Source organism: Styela clava, chromosome 14 (assembly GCF_964204865.1).
Source record: "Styela clava chromosome 14, kaStyClav1.hap1.2, whole genome shotgun sequence".
Lineage (NCBI taxonomy): Eukaryota > Metazoa > Chordata > Ascidiacea > Stolidobranchia > Styelidae > Styela > Styela clava.
Window position 1 is genome coordinate 17,002,822 of NC_135263.1, and position 20,933 is coordinate 17,023,754.

At 34.8% G+C, this 20,933-nt stretch overlaps 1 protein-coding gene across 1 annotated transcript; it reads right to left on the reverse strand.

Annotated features, from left to right (window-relative positions):
• Positions 1–330: 330 nt before the first annotated feature.
• Positions 331–20,413, reverse strand: LOC120341363 (myosin-1-like). Its single transcript, XM_039409853.2, has 42 exons — positions 20,373–20,413; positions 19,919–20,022; positions 18,538–18,725; positions 17,524–17,667; positions 16,130–16,314; positions 15,415–15,610; positions 15,099–15,230; positions 14,718–14,852; positions 14,301–14,439; positions 14,070–14,188; positions 13,817–13,966; positions 13,475–13,645; positions 13,224–13,397; positions 12,955–13,087; positions 12,528–12,789; positions 12,224–12,341; positions 11,919–12,055; positions 11,514–11,595; positions 11,194–11,367; positions 8,631–8,705; positions 8,263–8,415; positions 7,901–8,092; positions 7,628–7,773; positions 7,433–7,523; positions 7,125–7,268; positions 6,753–6,890; positions 6,499–6,606; positions 5,970–6,134; positions 5,679–5,759; positions 5,307–5,503; positions 5,003–5,135; positions 4,682–4,898; positions 4,377–4,522; positions 4,204–4,298; positions 3,924–4,116; positions 3,641–3,782; positions 2,832–3,019; positions 2,607–2,705; positions 2,287–2,463; positions 2,107–2,202; positions 1,906–2,031; positions 331–1,535 (listed from the first exon to the last, which is right to left on the reverse strand). The coding sequence occupies exons 2-42, from the start codon at positions 19,950–19,952 to the stop codon at positions 1,446–1,448; spliced, it is 5,865 nt and encodes a 1,954-aa protein (XP_039265787.2). The 5' UTR covers positions 19,953–20,022; positions 20,373–20,413; the 3' UTR covers positions 331–1,445.
• Positions 20,414–20,933: the final 520 nt, after the last annotated feature.

A 20,933-nucleotide genomic window follows, 5' to 3' on the forward strand; every position in this document is an offset into this window, starting at 1 on the left:
AGTAATGCACGGTTTGGAACAAATAAAATCTATTAGAGCCCCGGCGGTGCCACGTACGACAGAAATTCTTAACCAGACTTAAAGAATGAGAATGCTATCTAGCCGCCAGTTCGCGACTCAAAATATCTTGCTGTGGAATAAACTTATTGTAATAATTGATTGTATGCCGATTGGATAATTTGACACATCTCTCTTGTCTTGCCTTTTTGAGAGTAGAAGATAAGTATCTTTTATCTCACGATCTGCTAAGTCACATAATAATATCCCGATCCTCAAGTATCTTTCTAGATATCGGTATCTACTCAGAAATATCAAGTGGAAAAATTCACATACAATACCATATATTTATTTCATTTTGTTGTAAATTTCAGTGCAAGATATAGTGTGATTCTCTCGCTTACATTGTGATACCAGACCTGTGGAATCATGCTATGATACGAAATTTGTTCTCGCATGTTTGCGCATTTTTCCGTGATAACTCCAATATTAATGCCCGATTTCCCTTATTCACTCGTTTGCGCTTCAACATACTGCGCATTCTCTTCCGACGACCATCATTTATTTTCTTCAGTTGGCCTTGTGCAGCATCAGTGCTGATATTTCGCAGATCATTCGTTAATTTCGCTCGTACTCTCTTCATCGGCGTTGGCGTTTTCCTCTTTTGGAGTTTGGTCAGATTTGGAGATCTGCCTTTTAATTTCACTGTTTTCTGAGACGTTCGTTTCTACTTGTCCTTCCCCGTTTTTGCTAATAAAAGTTTGCGTTGGTGGCCGCACTTCGTATTGATTTCCTAATTTTCCATCCTTTCTAAACGTCCCGTCGACACTGGCATATTGTACTGTGGCATTGAATAATGATGTTGATAATCGATAGTTTGGTACAATACCACTTGAAATTGGTGTGCCAGGAGTTGAGTTGGACGATATTGATGTTAGTGATCTTATATTCAGTTCGGGGATGAACAAGCAGTCTCGTAGTGATGAATTTCGGAGCAATATAGTCTGCGCTCAAGTGTATCGTTTGGGATATTGATGCGGTGAACATAAATATGAAATGAAACTTATATGAATAAAAAAATTTATACATGAACTATTTTCTGCACGATTTATGCTGAAGGAAGACTTTAGGAAGGTGGAAGTTAGATTTGAAAGAGAGACCGAGAAAGTAAGGAAGAAAGAGGAAATCAGATAAGAGAAAATAAGAAAAGAGGAAGAGACGACAGAAAAGAGCGATACAGAGAAAACGTCAAAGAGAAGTATTCAGAAGACAGAAGAAAGAGAAAGAAATGAAAAGATATAGAGCGAGAGAATCGAAGGATCAGAATGAGAAGCAGAAGGGAAGGAGAGAAGTGACAGATTTATAAACTGCAGAGTGCAGAAAACAGTTGGTGCGAGATAAATAATTTACAACGATGGGATGAGAGTTTATGAAAAAATGAAGAGTATTTAAGAAGTTGAAGAAGATCCTTTTGTTGTCACTACTTTTCTTGAAATGGAGTAGGAGTAAGAACCACCGGCTCCTCCGCCACTACCAGTCTAAAATAACGCAGGAGAAGAAGAAATAAGAAGAAAAAAGTAATAGCGTTGGGTTTAAAACAAACGAGAAGAAAATTATGGTATTATTAATCAATTAAATCTCCATGCTCAATCTATATATATCTATCTATTCTATATAATTTAAATTTACTTTACACACGCTACAAAAGTATGTTAGGTATTTATGTTTGTCCAATAAAAAATAGGATTATATAGACGCCCAACTAGTGTTTTGAATAGATTGATTACACAAAATCTTTGATTTTGTATCTGTTTTATTTTCCAAATTAATTTCCGCACTCAAATATAGTATATATTTAAAGTTGTATAAATGCAAGGTCGAGTTAGCAATGAAAGAAAATCAACTGACCATGTATCGGCTCTTCGAGCGCACTTTACTGAGGGCCGATTCGCTGATATCAGCACGTTCTTCTGCTTCCTCGAGGTCATGAGTAACCTTGCGGTATTTAGCAAGATTCAAATTGGCTTGTTCCTCCTGTAATAGCAAAAAAAAGCAATAACAATATAGCCCTGATGACGAACTTGAATTACAAAAGCAAACACTACTTACGGCTTCTTCTGTCATTTTCTTGTATTGTTTCAGTTTAGCTTGAAGTTTTTCAACAAGTTCTTGCATGCGAATCTGGTTCTTTTGATCTTCGTCGGCCTACAAGAAAACACAAATCCAAAGCTTAAACGTGGCAATGCGAAATAATCAAGGCATGGCATTCACTTAAGTAACTTTACTCACTTGGAAAGCCAATTCTTTCAATCTGCGATCCATCTTGCGCATGTTTTTGGTTGTTTCAGCATGACGACGTTGTTCTCCGTCCAATTCGCCTTCAAGATCCTTGACGCGCATTTGCAAAGCTGCAAGTGCCTTTCGTCCTCCTTTGAGAGCATTGGCTTCGGCTTCGTCAAGTTTGATCTATATAATGACAAAGTTAACTGTGATACTTCAAATAATACGTTTCTTTATGTAGCAAACTCAAAAAATGACGCATACTTAGCATAATTCTGGTGTCACTCAATTTGACAAAGATTGAAGTACATGATTTTATCTTCACTTACCGAAATTTCATGAACTTGAACCTCAAGATTCTTCTTTATTCTTTCGATAGAGATAATATGTTGTTGCTCTTGTCTCAGTTCTTCAGCCATACGAGCCGCCTAAACAGAAAAAATATAATAATGCCCAATATGTGTATAATGTGCGAGAATCAGGAAAATCACGCACGTATCGCGCATATCGACTATTTTTGTGCTCTGTAAACTTTATTATAATAGAAAACTCACATCTCCAACTGCCTTCTTGGCGCGCTCATCAGCGTTTCTAGCTTCGGCCAAGGCTTCTTCTAGTTCTCCACGCATTTGATCGTTCTCTGTCTCCAACTTACGTTTAGCACTAGATAGAGCAGAGTTTTGAGCAGACATTAGGTTGACACGCTCGGTAATTTCCAGAAGTTCCGATTCGGCAATCTTGCCTGAAGATAAAAATGGCAAATTTTTCCTTTTTCAATATAATAAATATATTAGGTAGGTCGTAAGAAAAAAACATTGATTAACAAAAGTTAAGGGATGGGCCAAATCAGGGTGGTCCAAGCCCAGGCACGCGGGCCACATGTCCCCCGCTGCTTCATTATCTGTGGCCCGCGTCACATTCGGAGAGTAATCAAAAAATAGTATTTCGTGTTGTTTTGATAATAAATTTATCAGAAAAATCTTTTGACATATTATTACATCACTAATGTCACTGAATTGACTAGTGTTATGGCTATCTGAGGCAACTAGCAAAGTTGAATGATGCGATTGGCAGTGTGAATTATTATCTAGTTTTCTATCTTTTCGGCCGGGAATATATGCTAACAATATATGTATCATAGAAAACTAAAAATCGAATGCGGATTCTATCAGCCTGGGATGGGTATGTCTGATACCTATGTGTTTGCACAATAAAAGTGTTTGTTTTGTATTGCACTGTTTACCTATTCTTGGCACTATTGTGGCCCGCAAACAATGCAAAAATAAATTTGTTGCCCGCGGAGCCGACAACCTCGGACCACCCTGGTCTATATATAAAGGTATATTTATTTATAACAACTCACGTGCGCGCTCGTTAGACTCGAGGGATGATCGGACTTCCTCCAATTCTGAAATGAGAATGTTCAGTTTTCTCTCTTGAATGCTGTATTGTTCACGAAGTTCTTCATGGATTCTTTGATCCTCATCCATTTGATCTTGCATTTCCTGGAAAATAATGTTTATTAATGGCGAAATTTGAAAAATGGCAAAAATGAAAAAAATATTTACTTTCTGTAGCACACAATAACTTCTTATTTTGCATTCCCATCGTTTTAATAATTTCTAATTGAAATATAAAGCTTTTACCTTGATAACGCTTTGCAGTTTGCGAACAAGTTTCAGCTGTTCAGCAAGGTTTCTGTTGGCGTGGTCAAGCTGCATTTCAACATCATTCAACTGAGACTCAAGCTTCTTCTTAGCACGCATAGCATCAGTACGAGCCTTGATCTCGGCATCCAAGCTGGCTTGCATGGACTCAATGGCGCGAGCGTGGTTCTTTCTGTTAGCAAAAATATAAGGTTCCGCTGAAATCTGAAGTAACCATCGCATTGAATAGAATTTGACAACGATTACTGCAAAGCATTACCTTGTGCTCTCAAATTCCTCATCTTTCTCTTGAAGTCTGCGGTCGATGTCAGCTTTAACTTGGGTGAGTTCAAGTTGGAGTCGAAGCACCTTGCCCTGAATAATTAAAAATTGAAAGCGTTATTTATGTACAAATATAGCTATGTATATAAATTATTCAATTTCGTTTGTTACCTCCTCAATTTCCAATGCTCCTTCAGCTTCTTCTAGAGCTGTACGAAGCTCATCGCATTCGAGTTCAGCCTTCTTTCGTGCCTTTTCTGATTCGTGCAAAGTGCGACCGCCAGCTCCGAGTTGATCAGTCAGATCGTTGATCTCGTCTAAGATTTGTATTGAAAAATTACACTAGCTATATATATATATATATATATATATATATATATGAAGTATAAATCCAATGCCGTTTTCAATTTTTGAGCAGCATAAAAATTATGCCAGAAGTCTACATTTAAGAAAAAAAGTGCCTGGCAGTATATTACCGGTGAGAGTCTTGTTCTCGCGTTTCACGATCTCTATCTGTTCAATGGTTTCTTCATATGAAGCTTTGAGTTTGTAGATCTCAGTTGAGTAGTTTCTGCATTCACGCTGTGATTGATCAAGTTCAGCTTGCAATTCCTCTACTCTCATTCTCCACGAAGCAAGTTCTTTGTCGAAGTCGCGTTGTTTCTTGTCCAGAATAGCAATGGTGGCATTGGCCTGGGTTTCGAAAAGAAGGTTCATGTTAATTTTGAATCTCCAATGAATAACAGACCAACCAATGCGTTACTCATCAAAATATTTATATATAGAAATTAAATTACTCTTTCAAGATCGATGGTGAGGTCTTCCAATTCATTTGTAAGACGGATCTTGGTTTTTTCAAGACTGGCGCATTTGGCGAGAGCGGTTTCAGTTTGCTCCTCAGCTTCTTGCAGACGGATGGCAAGCTTCTTCCTATCAATAGAATGAGTATAAATCATAATCAAACTTTGAGTAACAGTGTCATTCGTCACCATAGGAATCAATTTTGATCATGATAATTGTATATTTTTAAAAACATCCAATTGTAATTATTTGTTAGTTAATTTCAAATTTTTAAAGCTAATTAGTTACAAATAGACTTACTTGGCTTCTTCCAATTCTTCAGTGCGTTGGATGGCATCTGTTTCGTATTTGGTGCGCCAGTTTGCAACTTCAGCATTTGCTTTAGACAAAGCTCTTTGCAGTTCAGCCTTTCCTTCTTGTTCTTCTTCAACTTGTTCTCTCATAAGATCAAGGTCGTGACGAGCTGCTTGAAGAGCGTGTCCCAACGACTGCTTAGCCTAAAGCCACAACACAATATTTAATTGAAGATTTAGCCAAAGTTTAAATGATACACTAGTTTTTGTGAGGTTTAAAACACGTTGAAATGTTATTCATAAAGAATCAAACGCACAGAGTTCATTCTTGATTTGAAAAGTTCAATTACCGGTACATGAAAGCAAAACTGAAGCGTACCTTGGTCTCTTCTTCCACGAGACGTTTCAGTTCTTCAACTTGACTGGTCAAGTTGGACTTGAAGCGAGTAAGACTGTTGCACTGGAAAAGTAATCACACCATATTATAAACTACAATATGAATGCATCATGCTAAAGGTTACCTTTTGTAAATAAACAAGCATATTGGTTAAGAGGAAAACTGTATGCAGGTGTTATATATATATATATTACGTGTTCCTAAAACATAAGTGAACTGCAAAAAACTTATAACTAATACATAATACTACTTTTCGTATTATTGCATACTAACCTTGTTCTCAAAGTCTTCGAGTTGGTGAGAAATATCCATGTTTTCATTGATAATCTTGGACTTGAAAATAGTGAATTCGTTGATACTTCTGATGTGCTCTTCAATGCGAACTTTAGCGTCGACAACTTGGTCTTCCAAAGAACGAGAATTAGCCTCGGCACGAGCCTTCGAAATCATACCAATTAATATTATTTATATTTGTAACTATTTTGTAGGTCTAGCTGGGAATTTTATTGCACTAAAACGTATAGGTGAATTGGTTCGTGTGGAGGATTTTATACCAAGGAACCGTTAAATCTTTGCGCCTAAAACAAAACATTTTACTTAACTATTGCTATAAGATCCATACAATTTTAATATGTCTTATTAATTGAATGATAATCATATCTCGATGCTAATATTACCTTCAAATATTCTCTAATTGTTCGGTTTAATATTTTTTCCAACAACAAATATGTCAACAGACAAAAGTAGAAAATTATTTACTGGAAACTTTTAAATCTGAAGAAATGTTGAGTAATTGGCTTACCTTCAATTTGGTGACCTCTTCCAATTGACTTGCAAGGTCATCTACTTCAATGCGCAATTGGCTTCGTTCTTTGTCGATTTTGCCCTTTACGCGAGTAAGATTCTCGATCTGAATAATAAAATAAAACCTTAAAAACTTCATCGTTCTTTTACAATATCATTACAGTCTCATTAGGCTTCGTATGGTGTCCATTCCCAACATAATTTCTGGACAGTTGTAATGTAGTTGACCGTCACTATATGTCATCCACGTACCTGGTCAGTGAGTTCGGAAACCATATCGCTGTGCTTCTTCTTCAGAGAGCTGAACTCAGCCTCGTTTAGAAGGGCAGTTTCTTCGTATTCACGACGAAGTTTCAGGTAGTCTGCTTCACGGCGCTTGTTCAACTCAATCTAAGTAATGTGAATGTAGTGAAATTTACATGAAGGAAATAAAATGCATTTCGTGCTAGTAAAGATCTTTATTTCAGCCATATCCTTCCGGAATAAATCATGCGACGATAGTGTATACATTATTGAGAAAGACTGAATCAATATTTCAAAATGAACGAAACAGTTACGTAATCATGATCATACTGAATACCTAAAACGCATCCAAAAAAAACATGCAATAAAACGTCATCATACCTGGGCAACAGTTGCTCCACCAGCTTCTTCGAGTTGTTCACCGAGTTGTTCAAGTTCTCGTTGAAACTCGTTGCGACTACGTTCGACCTTGTTACGAGCCTGCCTTTCTTGCTCGAGTTCGCTCTCCAAGTCTTCAATACGACCCTAGTTATTGAAATTTAAACTTTGTGAAACAGGTTTTGAAAACGACTAATATTTGATCATCAAAACTGCTCTTTTATTTATTTTGTTTTATAGTTTCTTAAATTACACGCTTTGGGTCACTTCATGCTTTATTTTCTAATTCCTAATTTATTCTAATTCCTTACTTGAAGTTCTTTGATTTTACGTTGTAATTGCGCAACCAAATTCATTTCGTCTTCCAGTCTTGAATTTAGTTGGTTCATTTCAAAGTCCTTCCTGTAATATGAAATGAAAAGACATTATGGCAAAATTACCTTCGAATTTGTCACTTTTTATTTTTCTTATTTTTATAGTACAACTTTGCAATGCCAATCACTTACTTTCTGATCGTGTCTTCGAGTGTGGCTTTGTCCTTTTCGAGTTCCATAATCGTATCGTTGGCGTTGTGGAGATCAGTTTCAAGTTTTCGTTTGACTTTTTCGAGTTCGGCGCGATGTCTACGTTCTTGTTCAAGCTGGTCTTCGACCTACATTATGTACAATTTGTTTTAGAAGGTTATTTATATTACTATTTATTTATGGTAAGACTTTTTTGAAGTGGGGATTTGAACAAACAAAATTGCAAATGAAACGATTTGAAAGCACAACACTTACGTCTTCGATTTGTTGTTCGAGTTTGATTTTCAGTTTTCCGAGATGATTTGCTTTGTCTTCCATGGCTTGTAAATCTTCCAACGTTTGTTGATTGACTTGTTCCAATTGTTTCTTTTCTTTTTGCATTCTCTCGATATTTTGGTCTCTTTGTTCGACGTCGGCGTTCAGATTTCGTACCTTGAGTTCGAGGTTCTGGAAACCAAAATAGAATGTATTTATAATCCAATATATATCTCTCTAAGTCTAAACATACCTGACCAATCTTATTTGCCTTTTACTTATGTTTCGATCTATTATGTTACGTAAGTACTGCAATTTACCGGCCTTGTATGGATATTAAAAATATATGTGATAAATGGTACCTGCTTGTCTTTTTCAAGTCTTGCAACATTGCTTTCGAGGTCTTCAACGTCGTGTCGAAGTTCTTCGCATTGTTTTTCGAGTTTCTTCTTTGCAGCAGAAAGCTGTTCATTCATCGCTTCTTCTTCTTCGAGGCGTTCGGAAAGATCGGCGACCTGTGAATATTATAGATAAACTAATTGAAGAAATCCTTGTATATATAGTAATTTCAAATAATATTGTATGTTAGTACTAAATGCACGAGACAATAAATTTTGTAAAAATTATTGATTTTGACCAGTATTATTACCGATTTGGTAATTTTTGGGTAGTCATCAGGATTTCCAGTGCTAATTTAAATTTCATTATCTTTATGTACTATATTACTTACCTGCGTTTCAAGATCTTGCTTGACTTTAACAAGTTGTTCATTTCTCTCTTCGAGATCTGCGACGGTTTCTTGTTCCTGTAACAAAATAATAATGTTGAAATTCATGATATTTCGAGTAATTTTGAATAAATAAAATACAAGCACCGATGAACTCTTCATAGAATGGAACAAAAATTAAAAATCATATTTTTCTATCTATATACATATTTAATGTATTCTTATGCCGGTTCGTTCGCATGTTATTTCTAACCGTATTTACCGCATGTGATTCACAAAATATGATTTACTTTTATTTTATGAGATGTTTTTTGTATGACCTGCTTGATGTTGTTTTTTTCATAATTTTGTTTTATCTGTGGAAGATGGGTTGAAATTGCTTCCATTGTATTTGCTTTGATCATTGGTGACACTAATTCACCATCAATGTGCGACAAAACTAATGTCGGCCCGTCAACCGTTTGTTTACTGTCTATATATTCTTGTCCGTAGCAAAAGGGATCTCTCATTGTTCTCAAGTCATCGTGACATAAATTTCCTTGGTCACCTTCCTCTACTATTTTAAGTTTGTTCTCGTTATTTTTCTGATATCCCAAAGTAAGTCTTAGATGACTTTCGGGAGAATAAAGACTGTCTTCTACGTAGCCATCAGATTCCACGAGTTGGTTGTGTTCATTTGGAACGTCCGAGCTAGTTTTAACTAATGAATCGTCCTTGGTTTTGACGACGTTACCATTAAAACATTCAGGTGATGACATTTGTTCCCCGACGATAATTTCAGAGTTAGAAGCCACTAGCTCGATTCGGTCATTTTCTTCTGCACCAAACTTCAGAATTCTCAACAAATCCGAGTTTTCTGTTGACGCAAAATCATTTTCATCGCCGTTAGATCTACGTAAATGTTTTCGTGAGCGTCGTCTTTGATCTAGGATGGTAGATGGTGATAAAGAAGTCTCATTTTCCATGTCGTCCATGGCAACAACTAACGAATATATTTATAAATTTTGAGGTACGGTAGAAGTCTTTTTACTGATAATATATATTATACTTGATAGCAATGTCTCATTTAATAGTCATATAAAAATTTCATATATATTTTGCTTTTTCTTGGGAGAATATTTTAGTCTCGTAATAGTAGTAAAGTCTCCCCCCTACTGTACAGTCTTGACTCTTAATAAACAAAATTCATGTTACAGATTCTGGCATGACCACTATTTCTCACTGGAGACATGCTACAGCAGCAAACCGTCGAATATTATTTTATCAGGCACTGTAAGCGCAACGCAGAACCTGAGATTGAATAAATTTAACTCAATTGTTTCCCTATCCTTCATTTATATATAATTATATAATTCCATATAATATATTTCAGCAACCAAGTGGCCGATTATTGTAATGTTTGCGATATGAAGAGTTGTTAAGTGTGTGCTCCAGAGGTTAACCCAGGTTACGCAATAGCAGAGAACATTTCACATTATTAGTGCGAATTAAAAAATCAGATAGAGTACCTACTTCCGAATCTCTACCTGTTTAGATTGCAAGCACAGACGACTTGTTCTAACAAGAAAGTTCGTTGCGAAAATATTGAAAACCACTGAGTCAAAATATATTGACAACTGATCATTATTCTACCTAATAAAAGGGCAAAATTATACAATTTATCGCTTAGATATTCTGTTCTTAATAATTAAAGTGTTACGTAGAGTCGATTGTTATCTTTTCATCAATTATATAAATACATATTCTTAAGGTATTCCCTACTTTTGATCAATAATTCCTGCTATACGCTTCATATAATTTTGAACAAAATGATTTTATATAAAAGCATTCTGAACCTAAATAGACCTGTAGGTTTTAGCAACCAATTATTTGTTATTCAAAGTAATCTTTTGGGTATGACACGTACACTAATCTTTCTATTAAAACACACTGAATATACAGAATATCTATTGCTAGACAGTAGCAAATTTACATTGTACTTTTAGTGGTATGACCAGAACACGTAATGCCAACTTAAATCTGTGGTTAATTCAGGTCGGATGGCTCATTTCAAACATTCAGATTCGATTATGTACATTTCTGGGCCATTTTTGATGCAGGAATAAACTCGACTATCTTAATTTAACGTTTAAAGTTATTTTAAATTAAATTATATGTTTGTTTCCACGTGTTTGACAGACTAAATACACAAAGGATATGTCCTTTCCACGCAATGTACTTTTCTATTGCATTGGCTACAAAGTACCTTCTCAGGTTTCGCTATAAAATATGCCTAATAGGCTCTCTAATATTAATTCTCTACTGGTTTTGTGTTTTAAGTGTCATCCAATGTTACTCGGTTTGATTCAACAATCAGCATATTACACGTATTTGTTCAGTTAGTGAAATGTTAGAACCGGGGTTTCTTTATGTAGCAACTGTAGTTAGCTTATTTCTTTTCAAAAAAGGATGAAGTGCTTCTACTTAAAATTTATGTTTTAATTTATTCAAACTGTTGTATATATATATAGAAAAAAATTAGACGATTTTTTTGAATAAAGTAAAGATTAAAAAAATAAAAAATTACCGCTTGTAATTGTAGCATGAGATCATTCTTTTCCGCCAACAAATGAACGTTCTTTTCTTCGTAATCTTTTCTTAATACTTCTTCTTTTGACAATTTATCTTTCAATTCAGCAATTTCTTCGTCTTTAGCTTTCAATTCGTCTTCAATTCTCACAACATTCAACAACGGTTTCACCTATCAATCGAAGAAACAATGAACGAAATAAAATATTTGCTCGGCAATATATTCATAAGTTTTGTATTATTTATACACAAACCAATCAAAGCTAGCTACGTGTCTATTGCCTAATATTCATTTAACAACATTTTTTAAGAAAATACCTTGGTGTACAGGATCCACCATTCCCAATCACGGAATTGCAAGAATTTGCGAATATTTCTCTGAATGACCGTGCAAGCTCGTCTGTGGAAAATGATAAATGGTATTGAAAAATAGTCTTTTTCATTTCTTCCTTCGTCGTCATTTTTGCTCATTATAATTTTTTTGTAAACAGAGTTTTCGATTAAAATCTAATAGTGAAAAGTCAAACCAGTAATTTGTTAGTATGTGCTTTGTTTTATCATAAGTTGCAAGAACCACTTAAAAACGTTAAAATCATAGTGTCTGGTATACATATTTTTGGTATCGGTATTAAATTATTGTTAAAGCATAAACTTCGTCATTTAAAAAAAATATAATGCAAAAAAAAACTTAGAGGCGAACAATAATAGAAATAATAAACTCACTTTCTATCCAACATCTTCTGGAATTCAATTCTCATCAATTTACCTCGTGCCCGGGCTTGGATACCAGTCATGATAACAGCAAGTACCTCATCACGCTTGTCCTCAAGTTCGGCAAGAATACCGGCTTTGAAAAAAACCTAAACGAAGAATATATTATATATACAATAAAAATAAAAGTTTTCTCTCACTTTGATAACAGTTATCTGTAGATCTTCTAAGAAACAAGGTGCGAAGACTGAATCGTTGTTTTTGGTAAAACATAACACAGAAAAAATACTTTATTTGAGTAAATTTTCTACACAAACCTTGGTGTGTCCAATCTTGTACATAGCTGTATCCAATTCAATGTGGCCCAAAATAGTCTCCGTGGCTTTCTTACTGTCGACCATTCCGGAAACCTTTTTAGCAGCCAAAATTTGATAGCTATAAAAATACAACAAACAATGATGCAGTGTTTATATTATAGTGTTTAATATATGCAGTATTACGTCGCTGCATCTTAGCTATTAAAACAAAATTTGTATTTCAGTTGGAGGATAACACATTGATTTCAGTAACTGCCTAAACAATATAGAGCAAATAATTAAGTTATTAAAAAGTAAAACATACCGTTGTTTGAATTCGGGATATTGCATTCTATTGGGGAACCCCTTCCTGCAGATACGAATTCCTTCCAACACACCGTTGCATCTAAGCTGAGAAAGAACCAGTTGAGCGTCACAAGCACCGGGTTGTTTCATCTCGTTAGGAATAATACAACGGACGAAGTGAGGGCTGGTATTACGCAGATTCGTCATCAATTTGTTAAGTTGTTCTTTGTATAAGGCAGATACAGTCTGGAAGCTACCACCCTTCTTCTTTTTCTTCTTTCCTATAAGAGGAAAATGGTTACATTCTGCAAAGCTATGATAAATAATAAGATATATAGATATATCTGATGAAGTTGAAAGAACACTCTAAATTCCCATTCATTTTTTCTGAATTGTTCTGAGGTGGCTTCGTGATACAAAGACAAAGAAAAAAAATGGCCACATACCACCAGTTTCTGGTGCATCTTCTGGGAAGAGGCTAGCAAACATTTTCATGTTAGATTTTCGGAACAACGCTACTACAGATTCGTTGAGAGGATCTTTGTTCTTTTCAAGCCATCCTGTCACGTTATAATCGACCTAATAAGAATAAAATGGAATATTAATAAAAATAATTGAACAGGCATCACCAATAGTTCATGTAAAGTGTAAACTTCTAATGATATAACATAATATATAACTCTCAGTCACAATATTCAAGTAATATAAATTTTACATTTCCGGCGTAATGCTTGACGGTAAAATCAGCATTTCCTTTCCTTCCAGGCTTGGGCTTCAAGAAAGCATCAGAAGTTTTCTCGTGTGTATCGTACAACTTATTCTTGAAAGTTGTATCGGTGGCCTTTGGTACAATAGACTCTTCCTCCAGGATGGAGAATACTCCCATGGGCTGTAAATGGCAGTTAAGATTGTTAATTGAAAGATGTCGTTATTCCGTTTCATAATAAAAAAAAGAATATTACAAACCTTTTCAAGAAGATCGATACAAGCTTGCAAGTCCATACCGAAATCAATGAATTCCCACTCAATACCTTCTTTCTTGTATTCCTCTTGTTCAAGTACGAACATGTGATGGTTGAAAAATTGTTGAAGTTTTTCGTTCGTAAAATTGATGCAAAGTTGCTCGAAGCTGTTGAACTGAAAATAAAGAATGATACATCAAATCTAAGCATGGGAACCACTCAAAGCCACTATATGGAAAATTTATTATAAATGAGATTTTGAAATAAATGCTGAATAAAAAGAATTTTTAATGCCATTGTTATTAAAATTATTATATATAATTAGATTAAAAACTCCTAAAATTACCTCAAAAATTTCAAATCCTGCGATATCGAGCACACCAATGAAATAGTTTCGTGGCAGTTTGGTGTCGAGAGTTTCGTTTAGACGAACAACCAACCACTTGAAATAACGATCGTAAACAGCTTTCGCCAAAGCTCCGGTTGCATAGTAGCACTGTTATAAAGAATATAGTCGTGTTAAATCAAATTACATAGAATGTACGTAACTAAGCAGGAAATTTTGTGATATTACACAAATTGAATGAGTTTATTGGTACCTGGTCCATAGTTTGTCCTTTTTGTACAAATTCGTTACCAACTTTGACACGGGGTCTGGTAATTCCTTTGCACAACTCGGGAGAACTGATTCCGAACAAATATGCGACTTTGTCAGCAACTAAAATAAATATAAAGAATATATATATATATAACAACGTGACAAAATATGCAAGTACAGTAACACTAGATATTTTGGGGGAGGAGTGCATTGCACACGACAATGTACGTACCATCTACATTGTCGACTTCAGCTTGCTCTTCGCGTGGCCTCTGCTTGTAATGCATATTTCCGAACATCATGCAACCACACGTTGTCTTGTAGGATTCCAATTTCTCGCTGGCGCTAAAACCGAGGACGTCGAAAGCTTCCTATAATTTGAAAGAAACCAGTACAGTCATAAAAATAGAATAAATGGCTGCATTTGGTCAATGGAGGAAGGATACGAATAACAAATGAAACAAGAGTAGGCTACAGTGGAATTTAGACCCCAGAAATTAGCGAATAAGTAATGATGAAAATCGCAGAGCAAAGACTAATCATCTAATATCAATTTTGATCATTGATTTCAACAATTAGTAATTTGAATAGCAGAAAAATATTATGCCCTTGCATTTGAACATCTCGCTACCATTTTCTAAAAGCTTACGTCGGTGAAGTCGAACTCCATTTTGTCATCCATGTTATCAACGGTGACAACTCCACCACTGACGTACTTGTAGTCTCTCGGGTTTGTCGTCACTATAAGTTGCTCTATAAGTTCTGGCCTACCGCAGGCCATGATCTGAGCAATAAGAAAGTATTAAATATTTCAAAATGCTCATTATGTTCTTTTCAAAATACGTTCAAATAAGTAAGTAAAAAACTAAATTATATAAAATTGTTTGGATTATTTGACGTATTCGTAGTCATATATTGTTTGTTAGTAGCCTACTTAGCTAACTCTACTTGAACATTGGAACGATAGTTATATGAGTAAAAGTGTCCGTGGCTGGCAAACAATCTGAAATACATATGCAGCAAAGTTTACCTGGTAAAAAATATGGTAACTTCTCTCGGCTTTCAGTTGGAAGATGACACGAGATTTTTCCAACAAGTAGGATTCAATGTCACCACCAGAGAGTTTACCGGTTGTACCAAAATGAATACGAATGAATTTACCCTGATGAAGAAAAATATAATTAATCGTATTGCACAAAACAGATTGGTAAAATAATAGGCCTTCCGAATATTCTAAGAGAATGCTTTAAAAATTTTGAATGCAAAAATACCAAAATAAATCTAGTTGCGACAAGTATATACTGTATATGAATAAAGAAATTAGTTCATGCAACTTTATCACTTACAAATCGAGAAGAATTGTTGTTACGGATCGTCTTTGCGTTACCCCATGCTTCTAAAACAGGATTTGTTTGAACAATTTGATCCTCAAGGTTTGCCTTCTTGGGTCCATCGTCTTGCTTGGCGCCCGATGCAGCAATGTTGGCAAAATACTGAATGACCTTCTTGGTGTTCTCGGTTTTACCAGCACCAGATTCACCACTGAATGTATTTAATAAATATAATATTTATATGATTTTGTACGTGTTTATTGTAATAGTATAAGTGTTACTAAACTTGCTAAAACGAACTTGGGCCATTGCTTTGAAAAAAATTTAAAGCAAAATTTAAAATGTATTACAATACATTGTAAATCAAGTAACATCATAAGACATTGAATATTATACGCAGTTCTGTTCTTATTTTATGAGGCAATTAACTAAACTTCTCCATTCCTAAACAAAGCATCAGGAAAGCAATCTTGAAGGATCTACTATTTATAGAAAGACCGACATACTCAGTGTTTCGCATTATATACTAAGTGTCTTACAATCGTATACGAGTTTTTTACCCTGCGATGCCAGCATAGCTATCAATGTTCGTCTTCTATAATATTTTACAAAATGGTGACGATAATAATGTTATGAAAGTTTAGATTGTGTTTGGATATCATAATATCTTGACTGTTAGAACGAAAAAAATCGCTCTATTTTGACAATTCAATGGAGAGCAAAAACTCACGTAATCAGAATAGATTGATTTTCCCGTTCCATCAACATATCGTGGTAAGCATTGTCAGCAATTGAAAACAGATGAGGCGGCATTTCATTTCTCTTTTTGCCACGGAACATCTGAACAACCCTGGCACCATATACTGGAAGCCATTTGTATGGGTTGACGCAGACACAGAAAAGTCCTGAGTAAGTCTGAAGAGACAATAAATAGCTTGGGTAAAATTTTGCGGAAAAGAACATTCAAAATTTTATAAAGATTTGAGGGAATATTTTTTGACAGAATTCGATCATATATCCCTGGCCATTTTAAAACAGTTTTGAAGCCCTTTGTGTCGCGATGTATGCCAGTACTTGGAATGATCTTCATGTTTACCTCAAAATAAAGATGAGAACACGATTTAAATTTATGGGGAAATTCCAATCTTCGAGTTGCATCGGCATCGGCATCGGGACGTGAACAATAATAAAAACGAACCATGTAACGTCCGCGAGATCAGTAAGCACAAGCTGAATTTGTCTTTTTCAAATAAAGATGAGACAAGTTCGGATTTTTACGAAAAAGTATTTTGGCGCCACGAAACAATGAACGTTATCAGCATTTCGTGCGCCACTCATTTATATCAATTTAACAAAACGCCACAGAAAAGTTCGGTAATGTAGTGGCATGATTGGTTATTCTAGAACTTATCGCAAAACATCAATGTTTCAAATAAAAAGTGAAAATAAACATAGTTGCTATTTAATATTATGTTCGGCACTGCATGCTTCTGATGTACAGATCGCATGCATAAGTGGAGTCTAATTCGGGAAAGCGGGGTAACACAGTTAGGCTACGCCATCTAACTAAACAGCTGCCACGTTGCTATGCAGCTGACGTTTGCGGAGTCCTACTTATAAATTCCCCAGAGTAATTGCATTCGAGCCCGATACGGTTTAACTCTTCTATGTAGAAATCAAGAATACTATGCTACATAAACGTGAATAATTGGGTTGATCGTGGACTAGCGTGCCAGTATACCACAAAAACCACATGGAAACTAATAGGCAATTTAGAGGCTTTAGCGAGATTGGGGACACGGAAGACGGATATAATATTTTATTATTATTTTTACAAGTTTTAAATTTGTTAAATCATTAAATAGATTAAGCAATTAATTATCAGTTTTTTGATTTTATTTAACATGTATAGTTTCAATATATTTCTATTGCGTTATGCACTTTCTAAAATATGCACTGAATCTTGCCAATCAGACGTGGCCTGTTCAAATTGTTGTGACCGATACCGATAGGTGTGGTGGAATAAGGTTCGAAGCAATCTGAAGTCACGGGCGGTTATTTCACTATTTTCCCGTATGCTTATAATAATAATACAGGGGTATACAATAAACAACATTAACTTACATAAATACGCATGCTAGCGTATCTCGCTCTCAAATTATTCAGGACAGTTGCTTCATTCAAGAAAGTCATGTTTGCCATGTCATCAGTCTGCTCAAACTTAGGTGGATTCATTTGTTGAACATCGTCCTCTTTCACCGTTACAGACTGAACAATAAAGAATACTTTTATATCATTGATTTGTAAAGCTATATCACAGGAGAAATCGCATTTGCACCTTTTTAGCTAAAACATCGTTATTCTAGGTACGATTTTAATCGGTTGTAATAAGTCAGGTTTGTAAGGATCTCTGATTGGGATCAAGCATCCGTGAAAACGTAATGAGTAAGTTTAAAATACATTGACAATGATTTTCGAGAATCAATTTAAACTACATTTCCTAGCTATGTAAAAACAGTAGGCTATTCTTTTATTAGCAACAGTTTTATAAACCGCGGTAACTTGTTCGTATTCGATTTGATATTGTGACACTTTATGGTCTTTACTAACAAATCTCGAAAAAAACGACGCAGGCAAGAAAGAAACAGTTAAAATGATTTGAAAATAAAAGAACATTCATTCTTTCAAAGTGCAATACGAATAATTTAGGCGATTTCATCAGCATTTCCCAGTAATTTGAATGCGCAATCTATATGTTGCTACAACCAATCGCACAACGAATAGAGACAGTTGAAAGTCAATACTCTCGAAACTCATTCCAAATATGGCCAAGATTAAAAATCAACATTTGATTCAACATCAATATATATTTTAAAGTGATGGAAACACACTGATTTACTCGAATAATACTAAAATTTGATAGGAAATAATAAAATATAACAATTTTTGCATTAAGCAGACACGTGTTTTTTGGTTAAACTCTACATAGAACTGGTATTCCATATTGACTAATAACAATTTCTACTCAACAATTTCCAAAAGCTATACTGAATTCGGAAAATGTAGGAATCGGTTGGTCAGTCATTTTCATATTATTGAGTATTCATGTATTGCCCATATATTCAGTAATTAACATACCGTTCCCTTTGCTTTTACAGTAGTCTTGCCGTCTGCTGAACTTTCAACCACAGCCTTGATAAATCCTTCCTTCTTGTCTGCAATCCAAACATTTTTCTTGCTGTCATACGACTGATTCATAAAAGACAATTTTTCCTTTTCACTTGGACGCAAAAACGGCATCGGGTCATCTTGAGGCCCGCATTCACCTGATTAAAATATTGAAGTTAATAGAAATTTTCTTTAATCAAACGCTCCCTGGTTAGTTGTAGTTTGATATACAAATTTATTAATGATGATGCATTATGGAATTTATCAAAAATCTCGATTTTGGAGAAAAACGTTGATCATAATCTTGAATTGCACAGTATAATTCTCTCCATAAAATACAAGCAAATACTGTTGCGTGAGTTCTCAAAATACGCTTTTGTTATTTGCTTAATAGTACCGGTAATTTATTTTAATGATGATATATATATTTTGTATTAAAAAAGGCAAATGTACTGTCGACAAGATATTAATTTATGCTTTGGTTCATCTGTTATGGAACTTTCGTTGTTCAGCTCGGTCATATATATTTTACAAATTAAAAAAGTTTAAGGTACTATGTAAAGGATGCGATGAAAGTAATTTTTCTTTCGTTTACATGTAATATGATTTTTTGCAGCAATTGTTTTGCAAAGTTGATTCACTATTTTTGGTTCGGTTATGTTAAATTATGGTTGTCGATTTTCAAATCCTTCGTAACTGTATTTATTTTATTCTGAGCGGAGATTTTTAGAGTCTATGTTCAATTGGTATTCGCTTACCGATAGTATAGGAACGTCATTTCCAAATACAGAATTTGATAAATCTGGGCAAAAAATTATGAATCTGTTCTCAAAAAGCTATACTTACAGTGGCCCTATTCCATTCAGTGTTCTTGTAACCTTCTCTAAGCCAAGGTTATACTATAGCCTACACCAAGTAGTTCACATTAACTAATCCTACACATTTTCAATTGAATTTCAACGTAGTGTGTGCTATACGAAATCCTTTTTTCAATTCCCTAAATTTTCTCGAAACAATGAACTCCCCTGCCCACATAAATGCACATGCATTATGATATGAGTATAAGTCCATGAATATAATCAGTATCGCATCTAAACACGGGATTACATTGTAATCAACAGCTAATGGAAGCATAAAATTTCATTGTCATTCCATGAAACAATAACCCGATAAAGTGAACGAATTCGATATGAAATAAAAAAGTTGTCCATGTTCGAGAACGTGAACAACAGTACGATGTAACATTCCTGGAATCAAGCAACCCTCTCAATACACCTCCCATGTTATTAGTGATGTAATGGTAAATATTTTCTGACACTTAAGAAATAATGAATTATAAGAAATGACTCACCCTTGGCGCTTTCCTTCGACGGCAGAGGAGCCATGGTGGAAGATATGTAGTGATTTGGTGGGTAGGATCAAACCCTTTTTCTCTTCCGGTGATTAATTACACGTCTTAAAAAAGTTATTCAATGAAATTTCAATAAATAATCGATTATATAATTTAAATTATTTATTTAAACTAATTCAAGTTATCTTTTTAAGCAACTATGATGATTGCGACAACGTACTATACGAACAAAATATACTGGCATATCTAGTTGAAATTAAGAATATATCTTGATACTATTTGTTATTTTTATATTGTAACCACTGACTATTTTTATTTTTTTTTTTATTTTCTTATTAACATATCCAACAATAGGAAGCATTACTAATTATATACATGGTATATTATATTTTTCATTATTATTTCGACCTAAACAGAAAAACATGACATGATAGCCAAAAACATGAATACAGACCTAGTCTAGGTATCTCATACCTATGGTCGATATCTTCTTAGACCCATCGTTTTATATTCCGGGAATAAATTCCATGACCATATAAGTGAGTTGCAGATGACTGTAAGAAAGAAGGGGAGGAAAAGGGGATGTCATTGGCTGATTTTGCCGGGGTCCCTCGAGACTGGGGGCCCAAAATAGATATCTGTTCATTGCGCTTCATTTCTCTGCGACAACTGTGCCGAATTCGAACGTCACTGCTGGGCAGAAGGCGAGAGTTGTTGGTTGATACGCCCGCTGGGAAATGCGTTACATTGCTTTCTGGCAATTTACTCACCACCAAATATATATCGTACATGAAGCACACATAAATAACATGATTCATCCACGAATCAGTGGTTAGGATCATCAAGAGAAATTGCTAATATGCCGGTAGATACGATGGCAGTAGTAATGAATGATGTTGAAATAAGGCAATGTACATTGCAATATAACAAATAGCATGTTCCGATTGTTGCCTCAGCTGAAAAATAATATTGCTTGTGAAAATAGCAATTAAAGCTTAAGTTCATTCAGTCTTTA

Bases quoted from the DNA above. Each gene is read 5' to 3' on its own strand.
- LOC120341363 (XM_039409853.2), bottom strand. From the start codon at position 19,952: ATGGCTCCTCTGCCGTCGAAGGAAAGCGCCAAGG. The intron at 4,523-4,681 runs GTAATATACTGC...TACAAATCTTAG, and splicing joins CGAGAACAAGACTCTCACCG to ACGAGATCAACGATCTGACT. The intron at 1,536-1,905 runs GTCAGTTGATTT...GCGTTATTTTAG, and splicing joins GCTCGAAGAGCCGATACATG to ACTGGTAGTGGCGGAGGAGC.